Below are 23,081 nucleotides of genomic sequence, written 5' to 3' on the forward strand. Positions count from 1 at the left end.
TCACATCGAAAAAGACCCTACTCAAAATTAAAATGCTCATGCAGGCACACCCTAAACATACAAACAATAGCAAGTCTGGAAATCACCTGAGACAAAAATATCTGGGATCTGGAAAGGTGCTTAGGGCAAATCTTACACAAGCCTAGCCTGTCATTGATGCTCCTGAGGTGCTTGCTGGTGGCCCCTGCAGCAGCAGGGTACAGCCTGGTGGATCCAGCACTCTAGGCTGCCAGTGGAATGGCTCTTTGCTGCAAAACCTTCACAAATTTGTATTAATAGCAACAGTTAATACAAATTTGTATTAATAGCAATGTAGCAACAATTATTCTTCTGCATCTATGGACATACACATCATTTTAGATCTCCCTGCTATAGGAACTCTTTGTACTTTGCTCCAGGCAGACACTACATGTTATAGCTTACTTCTGCTTCACCTTCTTCTGAACCTTGGATAAGTGTAAAAGAACCACTCTCGACTTCCACAGTCAGTCAGAAAAAAAAACATTTTAAGCCCAGATTTATAAATATCTTGTTTTCCAGGTGTGACTGGTACTCCCCTGCTTCTGACCTGGTAGCAACTCCTTTAGCATACAGTGACACCAAGCCTGACAAAAACATAACTGTGAGGAATTAAATGTGTTTACATTCTGGCTTCACTAAAATACATGAACCATACTGTATCAGACTTTCCTCTATGCATCAAGGCACCACAACACTGCAACTTGACATAAGAGTTCATCAGCTTAAACTTCCCTTTATACATCACTCTGGGCAGTGTTGATGGTTTTGTCACACAGGACAATTTTCCATCACCACAAAAATAAAAACACCTTGATTGTTTATGAACAGACAGTACAGCCGCAGAGACAGCATTTGCAACACCATATTCTGTAATTCATTTCTGCTTGTTATGAAAATCCCCCCATAGTAATCACTGCATTTTCTTACTGTTGATTTTGATGTACAGCAGTAGTGTTCAATGACAAATCTGGGGCAACCTGGCTATGCCAGAAAGCCCAAAATCAAGTGTGTCTCTAGGTAAATCCAGCTGGTGTGTGTGGGTAGAGCTTTTGCTGTTGACAAAGGCATTGCAAATTTTATCAGACTTTTTCCCTACTACACTGAAAGGTTATGCAAAATAGAGTAACCATACATTATCAAAGTAATCATATCTCATGTCACGATGCAAATTACATGGATAAGGTGGGTCCAGGGGAGTTAGTACAGTCAAATGTCTCTACAAGTAGCTACGTACAAAAAATTTTCCATTTACATTGTGCCCAGATTAATGGCTTCCCCCTATATCTTATACTTCATTTTGCCAGTGTTATTTCCTGTGTACCAGAACAAAAATACAAGATTCAAGTAATTTGAATATGTCAGTCTCACACTATGATTTTCTTACTTTTGCATAAGTTTCCTTTTGCATAAATACAACTAAACACAAATTCCACGAGCACCTATACAAACTCCTACTTGCATACAACTGGACCAGGATTAAACAATGCAGCAGAATCAAGTGTGTTTGTGGATGTTCTTTTTTTACTTCTCCATAAAAAATAATACTGGATTAGTAGTAAGTAAAAGCACTAAGTAAATATTGCAAGAAATACAATAATGCCTGTTGGCAAGATCACAGAAGTATTTCTCTAGTGCTGTTTTGACAAAATGTCAAAATCTTCACTTGAAAAACAAATTTAATGTTTGTATATTGAGAATTAAGAGCATGCTATTATAAACTTGACAGAAACTCTCAACAGTCTGTTAAAAATAGTGGCAAAAATGACTCTATTTCAAAGCCTGGTTGAGGTTTTGATTTAGGATTGCATATTTAAAGTAATGACAAAATATCATATATAACAGTATTTATAAACTATATATGACCACAGCTGACAGTGGTCCAGATTTTTCTCCACCATTCATTACTGAAGAAAAAAAATGAAGCAACCCATAATGGGCCAGTAGTACCTGAATCCTTTCTAGTAATTTCTTGCTTACTCATTAGTTCCATTTTCAAATAATTCGAAATCATTGTTACTTTTAATCCCACCAAAACCAAAGATAAGCATCCCAGGAGAACAATCATTATGAGAAAAGCAAAACCAGTACTGCACTTTGCCATTCATCATTGCATCCAATTTAATTTCTGTTTTTACAGAATTTTCCTTCATTTTATAATATATCCTCTAGATTTACTCTTCATTTATATTTATGAAAAAGAACAAACATTAGAATACCAGAAATGTACTGAAAATATAGCTGTATTTCTTTCCATATAGGAAAGAAAAGTTGTCTGTATAAACTATTTACCCTCTTTCATTTTTCTGTCTCTTATGAAACATGATAAGAAGAAACTGTAAAAGTGGCTTTCCCTTTTGTAATACTAAAGATAATATAGTACTCAAGGAAAAAGAAGTTTAGTCTTTGAGAGCAAAATAGTGGCCCATGTCTGAGACCTTTTGCTAACTGGCACAGCCTTTGTGAGGTTTTTAAGCTGCATTGTGAAGTATGTGAGTAATATGAAAAAACCCCAAACCTTCCAGTAATATATTAAACACACTTATTACAGAAACCAAGAAAAATGAAAGAGATTGAATCTCAAGAACAATGCAAGTCTCTCTTGTGAGAAACACTGTTTAATAAATTATAAATACATCATCATATGAAATAGAAGCATAAATTCAGCATTCCTGGCTGGATGAAAAAAAAAATTGCACAAATCAAGAACTTTTTATTACCAGTTGTAATGGTGGAGTTGAAATATTGCAAGAAAAAACTAATATGTCTTGAGAAAAGGTAGCTTCTTCTATATTAACTCCTAGAAATAATGTTATGAATGTTGCACTAAGAATTTTTGAGCATCAGGGTAGGCACAGTGGATGGGGGCATAACTCCCTCTCTCCAGGGTAAGTTTCAACATTGGCAAACAGCTGGAAACTAAGTAAGGAAGCATAAACAGGACAGACATCCACCCAGCACTAATTTATCCCCAGTCTCCAGTGATCTTGTGCATCAAGAATTTCTTGTTGTCTCTGTAAATTTAATATTTGAGCTTGTCAAAGCTATGCTTGAACTGGCATAAAGTTTTTGCATCCACAACATCCTGCAGCAAAGAGCTACACAGCTTAGCCACATAAAGAAATACTGCTTTTGTTCATTCTCAACCTATTTCAATGAATTTAAATATTGGAAGGGAGAACAAATATTTGCTCATTTATCTACTTCTATTCTCTTTCATAATTTTAATTCTTATTACTTCTCTTACATACTACAGCTTAGACAAAAAACTCAGCAACTTTCTGATTACATCACTAAGAAAAATACAGGCTTTTGTTCACAAGAAAATAACATTAATTTGTATATCTGATTTATGGATACAAAGACTATAAACATATGGGCAATGAATTATTTTATCCTGACTATGGTACAAGAAAGTTTCAAGTCCTGAAAGCAAAGAGAAAGAAGAAATACTGAGCACGGAAAATCTCAGGTTTTTCTGCAAGAATCCCTGTGTGCTCTGGATTGCATGGCAAAAACTTTCAAATTTAACTAGTAACTGAGGAAAATCATAAAAAGATTATTTTATATTTGGACAAGGAATTAAACATATTTCAAGTGAAATTATCTGAGATTTCTGAGTCGGCAAAACTCTACTAAAAATGTCACAAGAGCACATAATTACTTTCTCCCTTTCACATTTTTCTTACCAGACTCTTCTGTTTCACTTATTGGCCCAAATTCATAGAAACCACCTATGTCTGTCAAATTATTCTGGTGCCTCTGTAAAGTCTGAAGGCTGTTCTGTGCTTGTCCTGGCATAGTTCATAACCACACAGATTACATGGGGTTTTTTTTAATATAGAAGATGTCTAAGGATAGACAGCTGCAATTCAGCAGCTGGAGCCCATCCTACAAAATGTGATGGCTCTGCACTGCTCCCCACCATCCCTCATATGAAGCATGCCAGTTGTGGTAAAGAATCAGCAGCCTAACTTGAGCAGATGTGGCAAAACAGCCTGCAGAAATTTTACTAACTGTAACAAAAATTTGTTTATTTTGCTCTTTTGTTCTGTGTTTTGGACTCAATTATGAATTTCTTCTGTTGAATATGCCTTCCACTTGTCCCCACTCCACCAGCATTCCCTTCCTACATGTTGATCCCTCTTTTCTCTGAGCCCAGCCTTGCTTGGTCCTCCAAGGAGACTGTGTATGAGCTCAACTAAGGGTTAGCAATAAATCTCAACAAGAAAAAAAGTACAACCATTCACACTGTGCAAGGAGAAATGGCAAGCACAGCACTGGATTCACTGATGGTTCCTTCCTTCCTTCCTTCCTTTCTACTAGCATTGAAGGCAGCAGAAATTCCTTGCCTGATTTCTCCTTAGAAATCAGCACTGGCACGTCAGCCACTTTAAAGTGCTTTCATACCACTGGAGAGGCTTTGGCATCAGTTGGTAAACTGAAGTGTTCACCTCTCTCCAGGCAATACAGAAGGAACCTCAATGGGCTTGATCCCAATATAACTGCATAAAGAAAAAAAATCTGCATAAAGAAAAATGGAGAAATTTGGCCCTATACCTTCTGCTGATTGCAACCACATTGATGGAGATGACTTTCATCAGCTCCTTCTAATAGAGTGGTCTTAGAGACCAGGTACTTTCCTAAATGTGCCCCTGCCTCTGGTAGAGGCAGCCAGCCCATGGTAACCCCATAGCTACATTAAGAGTTGTTATTTGAAAACTGCTGGAAGGAACATTTTCAGAACTGTTAAATCAGTAACAATAATATCTTGGGAAAAGAAATGGAAGCCCCATCAGTGTCAGAGGAGGTGTGTACACGTCTGAGAAAGGGCTAAGCAAGCAGTGGTAGGGCATCCATGGATGCACAGCTTTCAATACATGAAATAAAAAACTAGAAGAAGGATTAGATGCAGAACTCATCCACGAGAAAGCTCACCAAATTCTTTCAAATTTTTAGACAAAACTGTCATAACAAGAATATGGAAGATGTGAGGGAGAAAATAAAGACTTCTTAAAAAGGAACTGAGAAAAGTTCTGCTCAGGCTTATAAAGAACAGAAAACTATTTAAATAGGAGGACGGTCTTTAAGTCACTAAATTTGAGTGTGGGAAAAATATACCTCCACTCTTCATATGCACATTTACTGTAGGTTTTAGGAAGTAAATACTATAGTAAAGATCAATGACTTTAGAGAAATACATGCGAAGACTTTGCAAACAGATCAAGACACAGATGATACAATGATTCAATTTTAGTATCTTGAAAACAGCTAAAACTTGATCACCATAGGGTTTTGGGCTAAAAGGAACTTAACTGCTTCCAACTTAAAAAGAAAAGCAAACAAAATCACAAGAAAACAAAAGCAAAAACTTTTTTAGAAGTGAAAAGCAGGATAATTTTGCAGACATCAATATGCATCCATACCTAAATACCACAGACCCCAATAAGCACTCATATATTTAGAAAGATTCCTTTCTCCAATACAGTGCACACACATGACCTCATGTATATAAATGAACACACCAGCTGTATTTTCTTCCCTACTTGCAGCAAATGTCTCAAAAAAGACAACACCGCATAACATTTTCTCCAGGTGCACACTCATGCAGAAAAGCAACAGAGGCTTAGCAAATTATAGTAAAATTTAGCATTGCACATAGAAGATCAGTTCCATCAAGTGCTTCAAGAGAACTAAAATCAACGTCATCCCAAAGAAGTCCAAAACAGAATCACCTGATTCCACTGCCAAATCATAACTGCTTCTTCCTGCATTACTAAGAAACACATCTGCAACCTTGGACTTTCTCTCTGACAGACTTCACACTTCTGCCATCTACTAATGACTGACATGCTTGATCTGTTAAAAAGATGGATTTTAACTTGTTTTTAATAATTAGAAAAGTATTTTTCACCCCTCATTTCCAAAAACAGCTGGAGCAGTTTGGTATAAATGTTCAAAAAATATCTCAACTAGTAAAGGACTGCCAAATTCTACCAAGAAAGGTAAAATGACTGGGAAAAAGAATAAGCCACTGAAAATCTTTTCTTAAAATGGAAACACTTGTGCAATTTCAACTCTCCATTGCAAGCATTATTATGTCCTCTGAAATAAAGAACTCAAAAGGTTCTTTCAAGTAGACAGTTGGGTTATGGTTTGAAGGCCTCTTGATTTCAGTTTTATTTAAGAAAAATCAAAGGGGTTTATCTTAATGAATACAGAGCTTAAAAGCACCAGGTTCTTGTTTACGGTAAAGACTTATACATACCCTGCAATTTTTAACACACTTTACAAATAAATACAAATAACTTGTATTCTAGATAAGCTTTAAAACTGTTACTGATCCTCTTTTTTTATTTAGTCTATTTTCTGATAAAATCTGTCTAAGATATGCCACAGGCTCAGGATCAAGAAATAATAATAAAAAAAATCAACAGCTACACAAAAAAATCCAATTCAATCCCCTTTCAACTTACAAAAATGTGCCTCATAGGGACCATAAAATCCATGTAATTACCTGCTGCAGGATCTGTAACTGCTTGACTGGTGATGCCAGATGGTGGTTCTTGAAGCTGGTATGTTGCATTTGTGGAGGGTGTCGTAGGGCTGGTGTTGCTGTTTGTCATGTAATGTGAAGGGTATGGTGAGCTATTATAATACTGTGCATACTGGCCCTGGCCAAAACTGGGATAAGAGGGATATTCCTGCAAGACAAAAAAGCAGCTAAGTAGTCCATCAAAGTTTTGCTACTTTTTAGTATAAATTCCAAAATATAACTACAAACACATGTCAGACTTCAAGCACGTATGCTTCCTGTACAGGATGCTGTAGGACCTAAAACTGTGAGGCAGTAAAACAAAATCTAAATTACACATAATTTAGTATGTCTTCTCATACAAGCAGTTTATTAGACACACTGCTGAAGATGTGTGAATAAGAACATCAACCTCTGACAATTAGTTCTAAGATGACAGATTGAAGAAAAACATTTATAGACTTTAGTTTAACTTGAAAGATGACAATTTCTTTCAACAAGCTATTTAAGAGCTACATTTTTGCAGTGGATGAGAATTCTAAGTTTGCCAAAGTTTGCGGAACTCCTATTTACAAATTTACCTGCTGTGAACTATTAAATCCAGTAGAATTTGTGAGTGAATTATTTCCTGCATATATTCCTGATGATGTTGTAAAACTGCTGCCTGAAATGAAAGGAAAAATGATGTGAATTACTAAAACAAACTATTGGAAAATAACTTCTATCACACAATTATATCATAACATTATGGCATATTTGTAATATTTCCCATATGTTGACTGATTCAGCTCTGTAACATGTTAATACTTAGAAAGTGATAATTCATAGTTCTTACAGTCTGTGTTTCATTATTACAATAAAAAAATCCCCTTGAAATTTAGATTGGAATTTTGGACCCACCTCAGGTGTGATTGAAAATTCGGCTATTGCACCCCACTGAATAACACCCAGCACTGTGGAAGTAATGAGGGTTTCTGTACTTCGTTTTTTTATATATATTTTCTTTTTTGTTTTGTTGAACAATAAGGGCAAGCCTTGTCCCGAGAGACAGCATCTCCCCTTACGAAATCCTGGTGGCTCTGTTTCTCCTGCCACTTTTGAGAACTGTGTCCTCTCCCCTCCCTGAGCCTCAGCCCCTCACAGGAGCAGCAAAAGCTGCAACTCCCTGCTCCAAACAGCTCAGTCTGACTGCAAAGCCATTAGGACTCACTAATCGATCAGAGACAGCCTTGGGCTGCAAACCCTTCCTCTTTTGACAGAGTGTACTGGGGATGACACAAGAGAAAAAAAAGTACCTCTTTAAAAAGGGAGACCCAAGATGGAATTTAGCCCAGAGACTGAATTACTGCCTTCATCTCCCTCCTCCAGCTTTCACAAGCCACCAAAAATAGACAGATGGGGCTCTCGTTTAATACCCAACCTGAGAAGCTGTTCCTCTAAAAGGGCAGCAACCCCCTTTCAGCTGTCTTGCCCTCACTGGCTGTAACCCAGGAGTGACACAGCCACCAGCTGAGACATATGGATGCACAGGGTGAAGCTGCATAAGCCACCACAAAGTCTGTAATGAGGCAACCTATTGAACTCATCCAGCAGGAGAGCACCAGTCAGCACAGTGTATTAAAGTGCACAGGTTATTTACAGCCTCCCTCACCACCAAAATCTGCCCCAGTGCAAAGATATACAGAGACCTTGGGAGTAAAACTTGCAGGTGAGCAAAGGAGACAAGGAAGGATGAAAACAGGGAGTCAGGCATAAAGACGCACCAATCCCCTGACGTACCCAACACAACTCAGTTAACAACCAAATCCAAAAAGAGGTTACTCATTGGGAGAAGCAACATTTCTTGCAAATCCAAAGAGGACAAGAATTCAGGCAGGGGTCCATACTTACTGCAGCCCATGAAGGACATTTGTGAGCTATTTGCTTTTCTTAAACAAAAAGCCACCAGACCAACATGTATTGTAACTATGAGAAGTCAGAAGGAAAAATGTTTAAATGTTTTGACTGCAAAAATTACTAAAATCACATACAAGTTAAGTCTCAAAGAAGTAGATGAGAAGTCCAACAGCAGTGGGAGTAAAGGATGAAGCTTAAACTTAATGTATGAAATTACTATAAACATTTATTTTCTATCTTCTATTAGTGCAAAATCTCTGATTGTTGATAGATGCTACTAATCCTGTGAACTAAAATCAGATTACTTCAGCAGAAGAATTGACATCCAAGTTTAGCAGATAGTACAGATAAACAGTACTAATGAGAAAAACATGTTTTAAATTTAATTTAAAATTGGAAAACAGATGTTATTTTTTTTTATTGTGACAAACACAAAAGCCAAAATACAGCTGAAAAATATTTTAAATCGCAAAACTTTGAAAAAACATTTTATTTCTAATAATGCTCTGGCTGGAAAAACATAAGTCACTGTATCTCTTCTTATTTCTATGGGGTTTTTTGAAGATGCAGTAATACATTCAAACACAGGTTTTAAATGTGCACAGTTTGAGCCACTCTAAAGAGATATAAAAGGCCTCTCATAAGTAAAAAAACCCCCAGACTTTGTTTGAGGAATACATTATCTTTCCTCAAAAAGTCTGGAAAATAATTTGCAAGAGCAAATGAGAAAAGTAATTACATGCCAGCCAGCATCTCTCCCTCCCAGACAAAGACACACACACACTAACATGCAGATCTCTCTTTCATCTCATGGTCAGCACTGGCTTCTATGGAGGAGGGGTAAGGGTCTCCTAGACCGTAACAAACACGAAGCAGGTTTCTTAGAAACAGCTCTGTGGGCCACCCAGAACTACAGGCCTTAAGTTGTTTTTAAAATACTCATGATTTTGCAAATTGTTTTTTAAATATTCAGCCATAACATGGCATAGAGCCGCTATCGTGCCTTAGCTGAACAAACACAAAAATAAGAATCACTACAAAACATGCAAGATTTACTGCCCTAAGTTGGCTGGCTACATAGCTTTAAAATGTGATAAAAGCTGTAAATTGCAGGTCAAAGGTCTATTTTGCAAAGAGCTCTGACCCACATTAAAGCTGGGAATCCCAGCCAGTGTCGGAAGGTGGCCGGACCCTGCTGGGAGTAGGGCGCGCTCCAGGTGCGGGGCGCGCCCTGTGCCGCCGCAGGCACGGGATAAGGTCCTCCCCCGTGTATTGGCCACAGAAGCCCATTTGCTTTCCTAGCTCAGTCGCCTTGCCATGGGCTATGTCTATCATCAGGGTACAATGTATGTGGCAGAAGTTTAGTGCAGCTCTCTTGGGAAAGCCTTAGACAGCCAGATGGGCTATTTAAGCTCAAGGTTTCTTCCGTTTGCTTACAGTGTTTAAAAATCCTTGGCAAACTCCCCTTTGTTGTCCTAGTAACTGCTTAGCTGTCCAGCACAATATTTTTATATTGTATAATAATAACCAAATACCTTAACGTTTACTTTTTTACGGTTGAATTCCCAAACCAATGGGATAGTTATTCTCTATCATCACAGCCTCAGTAACTAAAACAATGCTAGTGCTCATCGCAGGTCTAGCACCCTTCCAGTGGTAGGGTCCTCGGGTGGAGGGTACAAGCTATGCTTTTTATCACAATCAAAGGAGACCCAAATAAGACATTTGCAAATGGAGTTCTTTCCTTGCTGTTTCCTCCAGCCCTTCTCCACTCCATTTATCCTCACTGTGCAATCCTTATAAATCTGCCAATATAGGAACAAGGGCCCATTCCCGCAGCCATTAGTCATGTAAGTGGTCTTTCAACATCTATGAAGCAACTTATATGAAAAACAGCTTAAGGAACACACTCGTTAAATAAAGGAAGGGGGAGGGGGGAGAGGGGAGTGGGGAGATGGGTCGCAGAACCGCCTGAGTCCTCTTCTCACCCTCTCCCCTATGCCCACTTCCTTACTGAGGTTATAAATTTGTGACAAACAAAAATACAATTACCAGAATAAACTTAGCAAGGAGTCAGTCACAGGCAACAATTCTCCTTATAATTTTCATAAGTTGGCAGCCTCTTGCCCCACTATTGTTCAGTGACTAATGACGCTGTAATTTTAGCAGGGTCAGGAAAAGCACTGGGTTTAATTGGCTGCACACGCACCGCGAGGCAGCGTCCCTACATTGCAGGCAGACATTCATCCCAGGGAGAGGAACCAGAATTAACTCCAAAGCTTTGGAGCACGAGGTAACCCCAGTCAGGGAACACGAGCAGGACAACTGCAAGGCCGCTAGGAAATCCCCTTTGCCGCAGGCAGGAATGCCAGCAGGGCCCCGAGCCGCTGTCATGTAACGCTCGGTTGCGGAGTAGGTTGTGGGATCCATTATCTCCATTTAGCAGCTCAGCAGCTGCACGCAGGAGATGAAGAACAGTTATTGCAGGCTATGACAAGGCTGAGGCTGCAGCCTGCCCATATACTGCTAGAGGGAAAAGGGAGAATAAACTCATTTTCCTCTCTGGAGGTTTCTGCACAAACAACTGAACAGCAGCAGCAGTAACCCCGTCTTCTGTCATGAGAATCAATTTGTCCTTAAATAATAGTTTAAATTATGAATAAGTTCTCCTTCCAAAATTAAATCAGGAAAGAGAAACAAATGTTCCTGTTTACTTTTAACAGCTGTCCAATCAAAAGGAAGAATTAGGTCAATTTAGAGTTGTTTCAAATACACAAGTTTACTTAATGAAAATATTACAAAGACATATATTCTCATGTGCAGTACAGACATATATTGTCAAACATTTAACTGCAAGAAAGACCTGTTCATAAATATGATTTTTTTTTACTTAGCAACTAACAACTCCACCAGTCCTTTCATTTGAAATATTCTCCTTATTTCCAATCTGATGGTCTCCAAGGTTTCTGTAGAACACCAGTCCTTCCCTCACCCACACATTGTGCTGTTTATGAGCACAGCAGAAAGGACATACACATCACAGGGATGCTCCAAGTCTGACCTGTGTCTCTTCTGCTCAAGCCAGACCGTCAGTGATCCACTGACTTCCACAGGTGGGCAGCTCTCAGCCCAAGCACAGCACAGCTAGAGAACAGGGCTAAGACCCCCCTCCCCACTAAGCCCTGTGGACAATTCCATCATTAAATCAATGCTTCTGATCCTTTTGCTATTAGAGCTTCACAACTGGGACATCTTTAACATATTTCTTTTTGCAGAATATTTTAAGATCCTTGCCTCTCAAAGTATACAGATGAAGTGCTTTTCAAGATGTTACTGTTCCATCTCTTGACAACTGCCACCCTTTGCTGAGCTTGAAAAATCTGATCTTATACAAATTTTGCATATAGCAAAGAAAAAAAAGCAATACCCTTTATGGCAGACTCTATGCAGTCTATTGACAGAGTTCTAGCTTTGCACTACTAATGCCAGAATTCATATTACTTACAGCTTTCACTTAAAAATTTCCAAGCACTCTCTACATTATCCTTTGCTGCTCCCTCTTCCCTCCCTCTATTGAATGAGTTTCCCATAGACATCTGCAAAACTATTTCCCTGTCCTCCCTAAAATCCCTTTTTATTGACATCCCTCTGCTCGAGATCTTTCAAAAAACACCTTTAGAGCTGTTAGATAACCAGTATGGGGTGCCAACTGTTTATTATACATAAACAGTGTCAGCTTTAGTGTTTCATTAGGCTCTTCTAGTCTGCGTGTTTAATTTTAGCCTCCAACTTCTATGGACTATATTTTTATTTCCCTGTAGAAGTTAACACAACAGGATCCCAGTATATGACTGTGGCATGAAAGAACTACTGCAATAGAAATTATAGGCAGCACCGACATGATTTTTCAATCACACTATTTCCTAGCAACTGTGAATTATCACTTCCTTAAAAGCTGAAATGTTGACTCAGAAGTTCATTTTAGCTGCTGCTGGCAAGCATTTTGAGCTTTCTCCTACAGAGAGGCAGGATTTTTGGAGGGGGGAAGGTGGAAGTAGGTGTGGAGGTGTGTTTGTTTGAGTTCTTTTGTGTAGCTGCCTGCAGAAAGCAAAACCAGTAACCTTGTTTGGTTATATTTACTCTGATGAGGAGAAGATTATCACTATTCAGCATCTAGATGAAAATCCATGTGCTACTCTGGTCCTGTCCATCTTGCTTGTCAGAGCACGCCATAAATCAGCAATATTTGAGATGTCAGAGGGTCACTTTGGCCCTATGGAGCTACTCAACACACAGTTCAAAAGGAGATTAAAAAAAATGCACCAAAAAACATCTTTCTTGTGTCTGAGCAAAGGACTGGATCATTATATCCTTAAAGCTGTGGAACAAAAGCAAAATCTTATTCACTTAGTCTCTGAAAGCACTTCTGCCTCAAGACATTTCATGGAGTGTTTACTTGGTGGCACCCAGTTTAGACTGAGCTTGATAATATACAAAGGTGCTAAACTTATAAAAAATGTGGTCCATTTCTGTGATTGATGACTTATTTCAACAAGTCCAAAATCTGCAACACACCTGGTATTTACTGCCAAATTCAGGGTGAAAAGGCCTGCAGCAAACATCCCAAATTAACTATTTCTGCTAAACAAAGTTTTTTTTAAAACATCCATTAAGTGGTGAACAATCCAGAACCAGACACACCCAGTGACTTCTCAATACAGAAGAAGAAAAGGAATTGGGAGAACAAGGTGGAAAGACATTAAATAAACTAAAGAGGCAAGTACAGCTACAAAATATAATTGATAATAATAGCCTGCACATACAAAGACTTACAGCTTTTAAATAGACTTCAAAGAAACAGACTTCAATCATTATTTAGCTACCTCCACAGCTGCAGTAGGTATTTTTATCTTCTTCTCCCTCCTCAAACATGCTCAGGTGTCAAATTATATTTGGCACTTCCTAAATTCATAATCCTGTCACGTTTTACAGCACTAGCTTTGTCTCATTCACCGTTTGCTAAACTATTGCTATTCAGAGATGCATTTTTTTACTGTAACAACACTACAATATTTCACTGTTTAAAATTTAATGAAGCAAGGGGTCTTCTAAACTGCTGAGAGCTGGCCTGTTGCTCTCTCAGCAAAGGCAATCATCATTTCATCTCCAACTGCAATAAAATCAGAGTTAAGTGCTCAAGCAAGTATTCATTTTTATTCTAGGAATATAACAAAATAAGGAAGAAAAAAACCCCACCATAGCATTAGCTATATCTAATTAATGGTAACATCTGTTTATACAGACCTTGCATCTGGTAGCTATAGGGAGCCTGTCCAGGTTGAGGTGTGCTAAAGCTGGCACCATAGCTGAGAAATCCTGTCTGTCCAGGTGACTGGGACTGTGCCAATCCACCTTCTGTCTTGATGCCTGCCCACAATGCACCTAAATCAGTTAGTGACAGCAAATCTATTTGTTCATATTCAAACAGGGATGGAAAATAAAATCACTTAATTAACAACAATATTAACATACACCTACTATTGCCTGGGAGAACAAATACTGAGAGCATGCACAAATTAATGGGGTAAGGGCAGTCTAAGAGCACACTGAAAACTGAATTTCACCAGGGAGAGGTTAAATTCAAAACTGTGTTTCCAATAACTGCAAAAGAAATTTATACATGAACAGGAAGTTGCATTATTCCTTTTTTCCTTTCCTGCCAGAGGCAAACTTTTCCATATATTCATGACATTAGACAGAGGTAGATTAGCAACTTTATATGATTTTAATGAAGCATAGTATAGCCAAGCTCTCCTGCCATCTACCCACTGATGACATAAATGAAAATTACATTGTATATTATTCCTATATGAAAATCACACAGCTCCAAGAATGGTTTTTTTTTAAGAATTAGAAGTGGATAAAGAGAACTGGCAGTATTAAGTGCAATGATGATTTTTCAAAGGTAATTAAACATTAATTCAGTTCTTAACAAATAAGCACCTAAGAGACAGGAACTGTTTCTAAAGCAATCTCCTGAACTGGGAAAAACATAGCAGAGTCATTAATCTACACTGGCAGAGAAATCCATTACACACCACATTACTCTCTCATTTCTAAATTTAGTTATAAAATAATCCAAAGTCGGATCAGTGAATGACTTGCTGCCCAGTTTCAGTGATTCTTTTCTCAATTTGTAAGGCAATGAGCAAGCAAATATCAGCAAGAGAAATACTGAGGAAATGCACACAATTCAGCCTCTGTCTCTTAGTTTTAATTATAAGGTTGTCCTAACATGAACTACCATTTAAAAATAATTATAGCCAAAGTAATGGAAAAGTGATACAATATTCTTAGGTTTCACTGTGGCATTCAGTGATAACTCATTGTTCAGAAACCAACAATATTTGAACTGAATTTACTAAGTGTGAATTAGTAACATTCCTTTGAAAATTACTGTTAATCTAAGTTCATTTCCTGGTTGGATTTTGCTCTAGACAATATTCAACAATGTTTCAAGGTAGGAGTGGGCTCAGAAATTATTGCATTGGCAAAACTTCAATACCTCCCTATATATACAAATGGCAGCATATTTTCTACCATCTAACTAATTATTTTTCAACTGTTGTCATTAATTAACCTCAATTCCTTCTGCCAGACCTTCTAACTGCTGAGCTAAACCTGTTTGCTTGTTTTTCCCTGATCCTTACTTGATTCTTCTGTTTCCTGTTACAATTAAGCAGTTTGAATGGCAAATCTTGACACCTCATTTCCAAGGGGAAAATCCTGCTGTGGATGGCAACAATCCCTATTTGCCGTCTGTTTAAGGACTTCTGAAATGCTGATTAAATATGGCTTAGAGAAAGTTTAACTAAATCAAGCATTAAATTTCTAGTCTAAATTTCCCTTAGCAGCCTGATCCAACTCTCCATCTCAGGCAGAGCAGGAGATGATCAAAAGCAGCAGTAGGAGGATGCCACTTGAGTGAAGACAACTTGGCACTGACATGTCCTTTTGCAAACCTCCATGCTATGAAGAGCCTTTCATCTCCTGGGACTTACTCTCACACTTGCTCTCATCCCCAAAGCCTTCACTCATCAAACCTTAGTGCTCCCTTCTCCCAAGTCTAATGTACTCAGGGAAGTGGGAAGGGACAGTGACACAAGAGGACTGCCAGGATCTGGAGGGTAAAGAAGTTGGAAAGCAAAGCCTTTGCTAGATGCTGGTGCTGGAGCAAGGAGGAGGAAAGAGCTTCAGGAAATTCTCCAGCCTCCTCAGGGGCTTTGCAGATGAAGCAGAGCCAGGAGCCCCAGGGCAGCAGCTGTCAGTGGCATTCCCCTCCACCCCCCTTCCTGCCTGCATGGCTGCATGGCTGTGGAGGTGGGGAACTGGAAAAATGAAGAGGCTAGAGGTACAGTTGAGACAGCACCTTCCCAAACTCTACTCTAGAGAGAATACCTGAGGCAGGCTGATACAAAAACTCACAAACACTCTTTCTTCTAGTAGACCCAGAGTAAAGAAACAAAAAGAAAGAGGCCTCAACTCAGTTTTTTTCCTTTCACATAGGCATAAGTCTTCTCCCTTTATACTGCTGTAAGATTTCTGTCTGGATAAAAGAAAGGCAAGACAGAGGGTACATGGGGTCTAAACTGCAGATCAAAGAGTAGAATTTTGGCTCTAAGCAAGGCTTCATCTTGTGCCTATTGCAAATGAGTGTCCTAATGCTTCCCAATTTCATTTGGGAGCATAGATTATATGGCATGCCTTAAATATGCAAAAAAAATAAGTTAAGTCCTAAAACTTTTAATAGTTATTTGCTTTTAAATATTACTCCTATAAAGTACATCAGCAATGAGCACCTTAGCACCAGCCACAAGGCACAAATCTGAAAACTACAAAACATACAAAAATTCTCTTGGCTCAGGAGCTGAGGATTTCAGTGGTCATAAGTAGCTCTGCAATGTAAAACATTGCAAATTTATCTGAAGTCCTAGGCATGGGGGATGGACTAGGCAAAAAACCAAACCAAAACAAAAGAGCAGGCAAGCATGTTAACCCCCACAAGCAGTTGCCAAGTAAAGCAACTCTCAATTACAGCTCCGACGACAGTGAGACAGCTAAACTCAAGCAGTGAAATCAAGGCCTGGCTGAAGTCAGTGGGAATTTTAGAACTGACTTCAGTGAGGTCAGGATTTAATCCAGAGGAACCAAGCAAAAAACAAAAAAGTCACTGTTTGGGCTGCCCAAGCCTAGCAGTCAGCCAAGTATAAACACGAGGTGTCCACAGGAGAAACAGGTCAACAAAAGCAGGGTGGGGAAAAGGGTTGTCTGTTATCATCCCCCCTGATCCAGATGGAATTAGCAGATGAACTCTCATCAACAGGAGCTCTTGTGTGTGTGTGTGTGTGTGTGTGTGTGTGTCCAAGACACCCCATCTCATAGTGTAAGTTTAAAATATGTGCATTTGAACTGAAACTGAAACATCCAATATATACTTAGAAACCTATTTTAAAGTAAAAGGGAAAATAATGTATTTCTTTTGCCTAGTGTTCACTATAATCTGCCATAGGGTATACTTGAGATCCAGTGGATTTTCAGTTTACAGACTTCAAGATGAGAGATTCACCAGTTTTGCACTTAAAACGTTTAATACCTTTAAAGTGGACAGCTTATATGGCGAGTGCTGTTCTTTTGGTATAAAACTTACATTATCTGAATGGATTTTTACAATATATACTGCTCAAAGCATGTGGATTGTATATTTTTAATATATTCCCCCAGAGGAATATAAGACTTATTTTCTAATAATGCATCCTTGCTGCTGCACTGCTATGTGGTCTGCCAGCAGACAGTCTGGCAGGAAAATGGTCTCACCCATGGCAGCTTGTTTTTAAATTAAATTTTTTGGGAAATGTTTGCTACTTAGTACTATCTCCTTCATCAGGCAGACAGAGCTTTAGCTTAATTTACCTCAATTTTCACCTCCAGGGATTTTGAAAACATTGGAAAAAAGGTTTTTTTGATGGAGGCACTTTTGAATCAGTTTTTTTTGCCTTCTGAAAATCAGCACAGCCTTGCAGAGTCATCTGGGTTCTAGTAATCTGTACCAGCTGAAATTCAGACCTTTACATCCCAATGTAACCTCACACACTGCTGGGGAGCAGAGCCCTGAGCAAGTCACCAGGGGCTGGGTCTGTGCCGTGGAAACCCTGAGATCTCCTTTCCCATTTCACTGATGTATTTTTGATGTCACCAACAAGAAGATAATAACGAGCCCCTCCTCACAACCCCAATATGGGCTTATTTTCTTGAGTACCTTTTTAACTCTTTAATACATAAATTAAACATCACTCATTCCAAGGTGAGAAAATTAACAGCCCTCCACAAGAAATGCTCTAGAGCACAGCTGCCCCACTAAGCACCCACCTAAGGGTCGCACAGGCTTGATCTACAGGACATTTACCTCAGGAATAAAAGATCCCAGCCGGGATTTCTTACCATAGGAAGGGATTCCGTAGGGCTGGCCAGGCTGGGGGTAAGTGGCATAGGCTGTAGCTTGCTGCATTCCCGCTGTAAACTGGGTCTGCCCATAGGCAGCCATCGCTTGTGAAGACGGGGTAGGGAGGATATGTGGGTAGGGTCTGCTATTGATTACAAGTGACAGAAAATAGGACAGACACTCCATTAGACAGACATGCATGTACTTATTTTTAGCCTTATTATAATCCTGCTGCTTCATTAACACATAATCATACGCTGTGCTAGACAATGAAAACTTTAAGAGACAAAATAAGAAAGAAATAATAAGAATAATAGAATAATAAAGAAACAATAAGAAATCAATAATAAAAGAATAAGTGAAATATGAACTTTACAAATATTTTTCAAATACATTCTTAGCATTTAATTTTTTTTTTCCTTAGAAGCTGCTGCAGTTTAAATTATGGCTTAACAGATGGACTCAATTATTACTTTAAATGAGGTTAAAATCTGCCTATTCCAGTTATTATTATTACTACTACTATTATTATTTTAAAAAGATATCATACTTGGAAGGGTAAATCTGTGGTGGGGAGAACTGGTGTGTTTGTCTTGGGCTGAAACCACTGCTTCCAATTGCTGCACCAAGGAGAAAAGAAAGCATACAGAAGTGTAAATACACACACCAAAGATAAATATTATTTTTCCTAATAGAATTTCAGAGAATTAACAAGACTTTAATTAAATTCAAATATCATTGATACCTTAGATAGAAAATAATATTTTATGAGGAACTATACAGGAATGCTTAACATTAAAATCTTGATTGCAAATCTGAAATACTAAATTGCCCCTTTGTACAATTCCTGAGCCATAGTTTATTCTTTGGTTGCACACAGGCAACACTTTCAATGCAAACAACCTATTTCCTAATGGAAACATTTCCCTTCATATTTTCAAAGGATTGCTGATATCTCAAGTGCAACATTTTATTAACTTTTAGAATTTTTAAGACCTACATTTTATGAAGGAGCTTTATGCGTGCCTCGATTGAAAACACATGGCCCACTTCAGAGCACGTGCCTCTTTTAAAAAAAAAAAATTCCTATTACAGACTATGTATTACCTTATTACACTTCTATTTTCTTCCACCTTATCTGCTGTCTAAAATGCTTTCAGCCCTTCAAATCAGTATTGCAGAGGGCTGTCCAAGGTGCAGATGCTGTCAGTGGAACAGGTAAGCACAGGAGGCTGCACCGCGAGCCGCTCCGAGAGCAGCCCCAGCACAGCTCCCTCCTGTCAGCATCTCCAGGTGCTGCCCAGAGCGTGGCAGCTCTGCTGGCCTCCTCTGCTTAGGACCACATTTCTGGGAGCCCTTCCCTTTCTGGTTGCTCTCTGGGTGCCACTTCTCCTCTAGGTCCCCAGGGTGGGCTTGGGAGCCTTTGCCACCAAAGGGTCAGCAGCAGGTTATGAGACTACTGTAAGATCAGACAGCCCGAGAAACAACAGGCCTTATTGCGGAGTGCTTGGAAATAAACAAGGCACACATAATTACCCCTCACCAGCTACCCCCTTCCTGGCCAGCTACAGGGAAAATCCATCATCTTTACACTCTGGGAGGGAAGCAGGGAGTCTCCTTCTGTGCCTTCTACATCCAATAATTTTTCTTTGCTGTGGCCTGTGAGGCTGCAGACATGCCAAGTGTTACACTCGAACCTTTACTCAGATCACCACAGATGTATGTAGGTAGCTACAAAATTAAAACACCTTAGAAACCTTTCTTTGGGCTTTCAGGCTTGATGCTTTCAAACTCAATAGCCTGTACAGAAAATGGAGGCTGTGACAAGACTTGGAAAGGGCTTGTCATACCAGGAGTCTGACTGGTTGTGAGATGTCAAATTTTGCTACTACTGAAGTGTAATCCCACAATATTAGAAACTTTTCTGATTTGATTTGCACCATAAAACCAATGTGCTAGAAATACCACAGTTAGTCCACAGGTGTGCAAAACTGAGCAAACACTTAGGTTGTTCTCACAGTGTTTGTATCCTGTATGTCAGAAGCTAAGATGCATTTGGCTTCCTCTAAGAAAAGAAGCCAAAGAATGAATACTTTAGTAATAATAAATTACAATAAGTGAGGTAGACCTACCCCCTGATTAGAATAATAACCACAGAAGCATGTATGTTTATTCACAGAAAACAAAAAGTAATTACTCTGGGCCAGAATACTCCCTAGTGAGACTCCCATCAAAGACATCAATGGACATTAATAAGCCTGATACTGTAATGCTCCTTACTTCGGGAAAACGCCTGTTGACTTAGACTAAAATGTACAGAAATTGGCAAAACATGGAAAGTACAAAAGGCTTTTTAAGAGAGGTGCACAGGTTTAGATCACATGGGATAAGAAAATAATAAATGATAAAAATGCTGAGCTTAAGACTTTTGTTTATTCCTTACCTGATCCTGAGAAATTGTCTAAAGACCCGTCTGTGGTGGTAGTAGTAGCGATCTCACTGCTGTTCATTGGTTCTGTTTTAACTATAGAAATATAAACAGATGATATTCTACATGCTCCTAATACTCTTGCAGGCGCATGCACACACACTCACTACAAACACAAACTCAATAAAGCAAAAATCTGCCAAAAATATTCTAAATCATGGCTATCGATATTTTGCATTTTATGTATTTGTGTATACAAACAGTGCAAAATACCGGCAGCTATGATTTACACATAAATATAAGATGATCAAGAGGGTTATTCCTGTCCCCAAGGAATAAGAGCCACTGTAACAAACCAGAAGTCCCCATGCAACTCTCTGCACCTGTCCTGATTCCTCTTAATCCTACAGACCCAACAATAAGGATCCACATTTAGATCAGGTCACACAGCATTTACAGGCTTGAAAGACAGCAAATTGAATAAGACAAAAGATGAAATAATTTTAAAATGGTTTTCGCTGAGGGCTGTTCACATTTTGCTTTCAATTAAATAATTTTTCAGAGGAAAAATAAGGATTTGTGATGAAGTAAAACATTTTTCTTGTGGTGGATTTGTCCTCTCAAAATGAAAACCAACTTTATATTCAACAACCCTGAATTAAAAAAAGGACACAGTCCTCACCAAATACTTAAAGGAATGCTTTTACATTTTATCCCTCTGTACCACAACATAATGCGGCTGTCTGAGCAGAAAAAAGAAACAGACCAAGAGATTATTGCCTGGCTCCTGCTGATTCACAATCAATAACCAATTAATGACTTTTAATAAAACTTCAAGTAAATAAACAATTTCCCTTTCTGTCACTCCAGTGCAAAGCCTGTAATGTTAAGATCAGGATAGTATCCTGCTCCAAAGAGCAAGGATGGGGCTGACTTGGCATGGATGCAAAATAGGCACCAATACCTACTCCCCATATAGTCTGTCTATATGTGTGTTCAGGAATTACAACCATCCCTAGCAGAAACCTTTGGTACCAAGTTTGAAAAGGGTGAGGCTTCCCTTTTTTCACAAAAGACCTTTCCTTTCATTGCCAGTCCACATTTCCACATTCTTATTTCTGCATGTCTTATTTCCTTCACCAAGCCTCCTCCATGGAATTTGTAAGAAATCTCTCAAGATTTTACTAATCGTCCAGTATTTTCTTTTGACTCATGCAGGATTTCTGCCTGCTAACTTGGGAGGTCAATGCTTAGCTGCACACAAAACTCTGCTGTGTCTGCATTAACAAGCAATGCAGTCCATTTAGGAAAGTTTAATGAAGTGAATGGTTGGAGCAGAGGGCCCAGTGTCCAGAGGCTGGGTATTTTTGAGAGCATTTATTCAGCTTGAGAACATGAGCTGCACTTCTGCAAAGCAGCTTTTTTTGAAATAAGCAAAGTCCAAGAGACTCCCTAAGGGGAATTAACGTGGTAAGAAAAGGTGGCCACGAGGTTCACTCCAAAAGTGCACTCATGATTTGAACCCTAACTCTATTACAAAGGTATTTCTTAAAAACACAGCATGTATGTTATTCACCATCCATTTAATGACTAAACAGATACAACGAAATATTTATTGCAGAGTGCCTATCACAAGTAATTTTTCAGAAACACTGTTACAGCATATTCTACAGTTTGTCAATCTAATATGAAAAATTATAGGATCTACATTATCTTCTGCCTTTTCTTAGAAGTTTATTACAGCTACATTTTACAGTCAGACTCATGCTTCTTTCACAGACTACTCCAAGTTTCCCCAGAATCTGCAAGTCTTCTGAACCTAACTTCCATAACACAATTGTACTTTGGGAATAACAATGAAAGATGCTTTCCTCTATAGCTGGTATCTGTGGTGAGGGAAAAGAGAGGAAGGTAAGACAGATCCACCTAACCTGGAGTAAAGGGTGGAATTTTTCAGTATGTGCTTTCTCCAAACTCTTCTATATTGGAAAAACAATATTCCATATTCTTCATTTTTGGATCACTGCAAATTAGCAGTCTGAGGACTATACTGAACTGCCTCACATAGTATAGAGAAGTACAGTGTCAGCTGTTCTAAATAAAAAGCAGCCCTTCTGAAAAGGACTTGGGATTTCTGAAGGATGAGAAGTTAGGTGAGAGCTGGAAATGTCCATTTCCAGCCCAGAAAGCCCAACTGCATCCAGGGCTGCATCAAAAGCAGTGTGGCCAGCAGGGAAAGGAGGGGATTCTGCCCCCTGCTCTGCTCTCTGAGACACTACTGGGAGTCCTGCATCCAGCACAGGAAGGACATGGACCTGTTGGAACAAGTCCAGAGCAAGGACACCAAGATGACTGGAGGGGTGAAGCACATCCCCTGCAAGGAAAGGCTAAGACATTTGGGACTGTTGACCTTAGAAAAGGTTTTGGGGTGATCTAATTGTGGCTTTCCAGTACCTGATGGGATCCCACAAGAAAAATGGAGAAGGACCTTTTGCAAGTACATGCAATGTCAGAAAAACGGAGAATGGATCCAAAGGGAAAGATAGTAGGTTTAGATTAGGTATCAGGAAGAAATCCTTTACTCTGAGGGCAGTGAGGCACAAGAACAGGTTGCCCAGAGGAGCTATGGCTTCCCCATCACTTGAAATGTTCAAGGACAGGGTGGATGAGCCTCTGAGCACCTATTTGGACCCTTGTTTAAGATA

The 23,081-nt window shown here is 39.0% G+C and overlaps 1 protein-coding gene across 7 annotated transcripts in view; it reads right to left on the reverse strand.

The window, feature by feature from the left end:
* Positions 1 to 23,081, reverse strand: part of EYA1 (EYA transcriptional coactivator and phosphatase 1) — a 159,206-nt gene that overhangs the window by 51,731 nt on the left and 84,394 nt on the right. For 3 of the 7 annotated variants that reach the window (XM_064389050.1, XM_064389032.1, XM_064389070.1), the window contains 6 exons: positions 20,392 to 20,472; positions 18,499 to 18,568; positions 17,948 to 18,093; positions 13,754 to 13,891; positions 7,135 to 7,217; positions 6,536 to 6,722 (listed from right to left, as the gene is read on the reverse strand). In XM_064389050.1, coding sequence (XP_064245120.1) covers positions 6,536 to 6,722; positions 7,135 to 7,217; positions 13,754 to 13,891; positions 17,948 to 18,093; positions 18,499 to 18,568; positions 20,392 to 20,472 — 705 coding nt within the window. The remainder of the gene's footprint in view (positions 1 to 6,535; positions 6,723 to 7,134; positions 7,218 to 13,753; positions 13,892 to 17,947; positions 18,094 to 18,498; positions 18,569 to 20,391; positions 20,473 to 23,081) is intronic. The other 4 variants (XM_064389045.1, XM_064389054.1, XM_064389060.1 and 1 more) reach the window with 3 other exon arrangements.

Source organism: Passer domesticus, chromosome 1, assembly GCF_036417665.1.
Source record: "Passer domesticus isolate bPasDom1 chromosome 1, bPasDom1.hap1, whole genome shotgun sequence".
NCBI lineage: Eukaryota > Metazoa > Chordata > Aves > Passeriformes > Passeridae > Passer > Passer domesticus.